Here is a 6,909-nt window from a genome sequence, read left to right on the forward strand (position 1 = left end):
TATAACCGGTCTCATTAGCAAGCTAATCACACTTATTATCTAGGATCGACATCTCTGGAGCCTGGAGACTAGGAAGGTCCTCTCAAGGTTAGTTGAGATTTTTGCCAGAAAAAGTTTCTCGATTCTTTTCATGGATGATGATGCATGACAATTATCCTCTACCTACCTTTCGCGCATACCTGAATCTCGAGTCAGTTCTTGAGACCCAAAAACTCTTTCCTTTTTATTTGTTTTATTTAGAATACATACTGAAGTTGCATCATGTTATAGGGAGTAATTAGTGTCAGCTTTTTTTGATTATTAGCGGGAGTAATTAGTTTGACGAACTCTCCTTCTTTGAGCACCGGTTCTTCCTCTGTTACAGTATCAGATGCGTTGCATATTTTCTCAGTCCTCTTGATGGGAAAGGAAGAGATGTATCCCTCCTCAACAGTATATATACTCTTCAGCTTCCCCGCAAAAAAAAAGTATACTCTTCAGCTATTATCAAAATAAAAATAAAAAACGCCTGCACTCTTCCGGGGAAAGCCTCTTTACTTTTTTTTTTGTGGGAACTCTTTACTTCTTTTATGAATAACAAACACTTGTCTTGTGCCAATTTGTGTACTCCATATAGACCTGTACAATTTTTTATTCTGTTTGCCTAGGACACTTTTATGGTTGCAAACTTGCAGCGCAGTAAGTTCGACTGATTGTGTCCAGATAGAGAGGCCATAGAGTTATTGCTGTCTCAGTCCCGCATGCAGTCTAAGGTGCTAAAGGGGGCAAACTGCTGGGGTGCATGCATTAAAATTTGAATTTGGGTAAATCTGGCTCAAGTAGGTTTGAAACTTTGAATGCGATTCTGAGTATCTAAATAGTTCAGATCTTGGGTATAAAATGATTTAGGAATTTCTCTTCAGAATTGTAAGTGTAATATATTGAGCAGTAAGTAAAAAAAAGAACAAAACAAGTCAGATATATTTGAATTTGATCATTTTGATTTTTGTAAAATTTGGCACAGGCTGTGAATTCCAGAAATAGAGTTTATGTAAGGAGCAGATGGTTCTGTGATGTCAACTCAAATTTTGGATCAAAGGAATAGGAGCTTCCTCAGTAGGGGTCAAGATAGCAAAGATTTCATATATAGGTTTGGAACACCTTCTTTCAAAGTATATCAAAAAGGAAAACGGTCTCTATTCAGGAAATAAAATTCAACAAGATGTCATTACATATCCGCACACATTTAGCAGCAGCGGACGAAAGGGTTACACCCGTTAAGGTTTGTATATTTTTTTAGCAATTTATTGATTTGTGTTTCTTTAGAGAATATATGACTTGCGTTTGGTGGCTAATTGATTTTCCTTTTCACCTTAGATTCCTCCATATGAAATTCGGACCAAGATCTTTTTCATGATTTACAGTATGTCCATTGATAATATAGAAGCTAATGGATTCAAATTTTATCAAGTGTTGATGGAACAATATTATCCTTGGTTTGCACAGTACATGGTCATGCAAAGGTAACACAGTTATTTGTGTTCTTCACAGTTTTGAGCAAATTTCGTAACCATGATGAATTGCGCAATTGCAGGGTATGCATCGACCCAAATTTTCATGACATATGTTTAATGTTCCTTCATAAAGTAAACTCACCAGTATTGGACATGGAAATACTGAAAGCTACATACGCGAACTGCAAGGTTATCCTCACTCTGAGAGCTACATATGAAAGATACAAAAACAATTTTTCAAGTATTATTGTGTTTGTTTATGCAGATATTATTACGATCCGATATTACCAAATCTTGTTCAGGCGAACGCACATTACTGAAAAATATAGGTATTTGGTTTGGAAAATTTGCCATTCAATGGAACCAGGACCCAAGCACTTATGTAGATGGCCTAATACCTCTTATAGTAAAGGTATTGCTTTTGCATTGGAATACGCATTTTGTGACATAATTGACGTGTGCATGCTTCTTCTGACAATGTTAATGCGGTTGCCGAGTTCAACTTCCGTGTTCTCTCTGTTCTACATGATATGTCTACCTTGTTTTGGATGGCTACTTCTAAAGTCAGAATTTCACCTATATTTAGAGATTTATTGGTGTTTAGCAATTCTCATCTTGCATGGTTTGCATTTTGGCTAATAGATAGAAAAGAGGGCAACTGTGCATATATTACAAACATGTCAAATGTCACGTCCATGGTCTGACTCTTCTACCGAAACTATTTTTGCAGGCGTATCAGAAAGGGTTGATGCTTGCTGTAGTTCAATTCATTTCAAAGGTGTGCATAATTTGCATCAGTCCCATTTCTCTATAACATGTTATTTGGGATTGCTTGGTATCATGACCAATGATTGCTCTGCAGATTCTTGAACCTTGCCAGCCAACTATTAGTGTTGGGACAATGGAGATTCTTAGTCTACTTGCTGAGATCTATACAAAGCCAGACCTCCAACTTTCTCTGGAATATAACATAGAGGTTGCAAATTTTTTTTTCATGTAGACTTTCTGGTTGTACATGTATATTTACTCTGTTACACAATATATATGTCTTTATGAATGTAGGTCTTGTTTAAGAACTTTGGCGTGGATGCAGAACATACCAAAACAAATTACCTTCTTAAAGATGTAAAACTTGAAGTTGCGGGAAATCAAGAGTTTGCAGTGAAAGATGATGTGCATGTACCAACATGGTTGTGTCCGACTTTTCTTGATCAGGTTTGTTTTGTGTCCACTCTAATTATTGGCTTTAAGAGACTCAGTTTATTGTTAACCTAGATATTGAAGCCAGGGTATGTTCTACTAACTCGGCTCGGCTTACCAGAGGTTTTACCTTATATTAGTCCTCATTGGAGCCTACTTGGTAACCACTTGGTAGTTCTAGGGTATTTAACATGGCAATACTTGGGAGGCACCCAAAAAAGGCATGAAAAATCTTGAGGAAAATCCACAACAACAACACATTATTATATGCATCTCCATGACATAAATGTTCAAAGCAAATCTATTCAACTTACTGTGAATTGAGGAAGAAAAAACCTAAAACAACTAGGAAGTAGATCTTTTCAGCGTGAGTAGTGTTTGTGGAACGAGCCCAAATTCGATTGTCAACATGGGAGAATTTGGATAGGTCCTTTGCAATTAATAGTTGACAAGGTTTTCATCTTTGATTTGAGCTATGTTCTCCCCATCCAACATTGTTGATCTCTATTTAGCAATGTGCTTTCTACTCCCTCTGTAAACTAATATAAGAGCGTTTAGATTACTATTTTAGTGATCTAAACGCTCTTATATTAGTTTACGGAGGGAGTAGTAATTAAAACGTGCATCATTTGTGTTATTTTGCAAGTTAGTTTAGCGCCTTTAAACTCATCATATTTTTTTAGTGAAATTGTATGCCTAGTACAATTTTTTTACTCAAATCACACAACTATCATGAATAAAGTTCGAACATAGCAATTTGTCAAGAATTCTACATGGGTGTGTGGGTGGTTGGTATGTGCTTGTGTGTGCATCCATCCTCCATGGTCTATGCATTATACACATACATCGATACTCATTTGAGTGACATGCCATTCAATCAAAATTGAAGGGAGTGCACTACTAAAGCCAAGTTAGTAGCCTCTAAAGAAAACTAAGACAAAATTATGACCACAACACTTGTCCCGTCACTTCGCACCACCAATTATATTAGTAGCTGATTATTTAACCACCAATCTGGCAAAGCACTTTGGAAAAAGGGTTCTCTCTCATTTTATTTTGCAAATACAATGTTATGATAATGAATGGGAAAAATAATCACTCATTTATCTATTCAATTGCTAATAGTTAACACTCTGGAAGACTCACACCTCCAATTTTTGATAAATACAAGCATTGATAACCAAATAACATTTACATGGATTGATCATTCGCTTTCTCCGCTTCTAATTGAGTGACCGCAAATGGTGTTGGCATCCCTTTATTTTCTTTGTATTACACTTCAAGTCCTTGTGAGTTGTAATGAGTGCATATATTGTTTATCAGCCATTGCTTGTCTGACCTCACCACATACTTATTATTTTCGCATGCTTTTATGCACAAACAGGAAGGGGAGGCATCTATGCCACTCACCCAGTACATCACTAGTCTGAAACCAATCATGCACACTGTCAAGCTTGTTGGTGAGATGAGAAACCATTGGTTTTATTGGGTGGTAGCGGAAAAGGCCAAGAGCCTCATGGCATCAATTATCAGAGCACTACACGATCTTCATGAAGTTAATATATGTCCTGTACAGTTTTATGCATCAAACATTGTCGTGACATATTATGGGAGAGTGAAAATCAGAGTTGCATGTTTCAAGAAGACCGTTCCTATGGTGCGCAAAAACTATGAGGATGCCAGCAATATTATTATGGACACACTGTTTGTTGACTACAAGCTAACTATTATCCCCAAAGATGTTGTTCATCTACTTTCATTGATGAAGTCTCCCATTGCAACAGGTATGAAGTATGTGATAGGGACGCACGCCTCTCTTATTCCTCTTGGGAACAGGTTTCAATTCTATCTGGATATGTGCGACCATATTACATCTGTGGTGGACCCTGAACTTAGGTCAAATATTCATGAAGCTCTAGATGATCCCTATGGTGAGAACTGGTCAGTGTTGCTGAAATATAACGTTTTGCTGAAGGAGTCATTCTACAGATCCGGGTCGTCATACAATACCAAAAAAGGAGCCATTGAATTTATGAGGTTTTATAGGAACACGCTTGCACACAGAATGGATAAATGGAAGAAACCGTTGCAGAATGTTGGAGATTTCAGAACATTGATATACACTAAAGAGGATATTGAAATGATCTTACTGGTTACCTATCCAATGATCCTGCCGAGAATGCAAGAAGAACTCCAGAATCATAAGCGACTGAAGGATTTGAATCTTCATAACCTAAACTTCAAGTAACTCCAGCTTTTGTACTATAAGTGTAACTGGTAACTGTGTGATGTTGTAATCCAACAATAAACTTTGATTTTTCTAAGCTACAAAGGTTTGAAAGAATATCTTAAGTGAGTTGTTGTATTTATCATGCTTCATTCTGAATTTTTGAGAATATTGTTTTATAATGATGAAGATGTTTTCCGAAAATATGTGTGTGTGCCCTTGGTGTCGGGGAATACCCCGCGGTATGACCCGGCTGGGACTTGGCATTTCATTGGTAAGCCGGCAGATTGTTTAAACCAGAGGTTAAGCCAGCGAGAACAGTTAAGCAGGTTAAGCCGGCAGACACAGTCATGTAACCCGGCAGACACAGTCATGTAGCCCGGCAGACACAGTCATGTAACCCGGCAGACACAGTCATGTAAGCCAGATAGTTAAACAGATAGTTAAGCAGACAGTTAAGTTAGACAGTTAAGCCAGATAGTTAAGCCGGACAGTTAAACCAGATGGTAAGCCAGATTGTAAGTCAACAGTTAAGAAGCCCGAAACGTTAAGAAGCCCATGGAGAGAAGATAGAATAGTTAAGTCTTAAAGTCCGAGTTGAACTCTACATGTAACCCGTCCCTTCAACATATATAAGGAGGGACAGGGCACCCCAAAAGGGACAAGTTGAATAATCATTAAGTCTAGACACAACTAGGAGAGCCGGAGTTACGACGACTCCCTAATGATGATAATGAGATCTAGCTACAAACAGTATGTAGGATTGTTACCGGATGATGTTTTCCGGGGCCCGAAGCTGTCTAAATCTTCGCCTTGCATGTTGCGTCACTCGATTCCGATCAACCCCTTCAAGCTACCGCATAAATGCGTTGGCCTCACGATTAAGTCCTCACACTAGGACATATGACGTGACGTTTCCACGACAGTTGGCGCCCACTGTGGGGCCTGCGCACGGTGGTGTTGAGTTCTTGAAGGGATCTTTTTCAGGGTTCGAGAAATTCGCAATCTTCCGAATGAGGAAAAGATCGGTTTTGGAAAGATCAACATCAACTTGGAGGTTACTAGATCAAGATCAGAAATTTTTATGGGCATCATCCATCAGTTCTGTTGACAGGATCATCAGAGAAGATCCCAAAGATTTAGCATGAGCCACTGCGTTTATCAACAGGATCAATCTGCTACCATGAGACGAGCAAAATTAAAATAAAGACCCGGAGGAAGATCCGGGTGTGGACGGGTCAAATCCGCCTTCAACTCCGATCCATTGATTGCCAAAAAGCCGCCTCCTCTATTTGGCAGCCGGGGTCACCTCCGAGCCGCCGGCATGTTTAGAGCCGGCCACGGCCACCTCGACCGTAGCTCCGTCCTGAGCCGCCCACCACCGGTACATCCCTGATGCCGCCGTCGGACAAGCCGTCGCTATGGTTTCGCCTCCAACTCTCACGGCCTCCACCAAGCTGCTAGATCAGCCGCGCCTTACCGGCCTTGTCTCCGAGCCGGACTGCGCCTCACGAGGGGTTTCCTAGAAGCGACGTTCCCACCGTGTCCAATCGGTCATTCCATCTTTTTGCGGGCCTCCTGACCCACCACATCGCATCAAGCTGCCGGAGCTGAGCCGCCCCTGCCATAGACGAGACTTGTTAGGTGGGAGCACGGACGAAAGCATGAAGAGGGAGTAGGTAAGCATGAAGAGGCCGCATGGGAGCATGGAAAGTGGAACATGCGGCCTCTGCAGCATGCTGTCCCACTTTGCGTGTGATCCGTCCACGCTGGCTCCACCCTGCCCCGACCCGCGCGGCCGTACTCTCCCGCCGCCGTGGCTCTCTCCATTGGGGTCACTACCTCCGCTGGGGTCGCGCCAAGCCGCCCGGCCGCTTCAAGTCGCCCGGCCGCTTCAAGTCGCCATTGCCGTGACCCGCCTCGCCTCTGCTACCGCGGTTCTGCTATGGCCAGCGCAGTTTTTTGCCGTTACGGCCTCAAGCCGGTGTC

At 41.1% G+C, this 6,909-nt stretch overlaps 1 protein-coding gene across 2 annotated transcripts; it reads left to right on the forward strand.

Moving 5' to 3' along the window:
- Positions 1–5,020, forward strand: LOC119274188 (CCR4-NOT transcription complex subunit 1-like). Of its 2 annotated transcripts, XM_037554939.1 has the most exons (10): positions 1–87; positions 1,004–1,261; positions 1,357–1,502; positions 1,574–1,682; positions 1,759–1,905; positions 2,224–2,271; positions 2,356–2,469; positions 2,556–2,708; positions 4,078–4,350; positions 4,478–4,590. In XM_037554939.1, the coding sequence occupies exons 2-10, from the start codon at positions 1,202–1,204 to the stop codon at positions 4,481–4,483; spliced, it is 1,056 nt and encodes a 351-aa protein (XP_037410836.1). In that variant the 5' UTR covers positions 1–87; positions 1,004–1,201; the 3' UTR covers positions 4,484–4,590. The 2 variants fall into 2 exon arrangements, with proteins under 2 accessions (XP_037410836.1, XP_037410769.1); XM_037554872.1 differs by having other exon boundaries at positions 4,078–5,020.
- The last annotated feature ends 1,889 nt before the right edge of the window (positions 5,021–6,909 follow it).

The sequence above is a fragment of the Triticum dicoccoides genome, chromosome 1A (genome assembly GCF_002162155.2).
Source record: "Triticum dicoccoides isolate Atlit2015 ecotype Zavitan chromosome 1A, WEW_v2.0, whole genome shotgun sequence".
In the NCBI taxonomy this organism is placed as follows: domain Eukaryota; kingdom Viridiplantae; phylum Streptophyta; class Magnoliopsida; order Poales; family Poaceae; genus Triticum; species Triticum dicoccoides.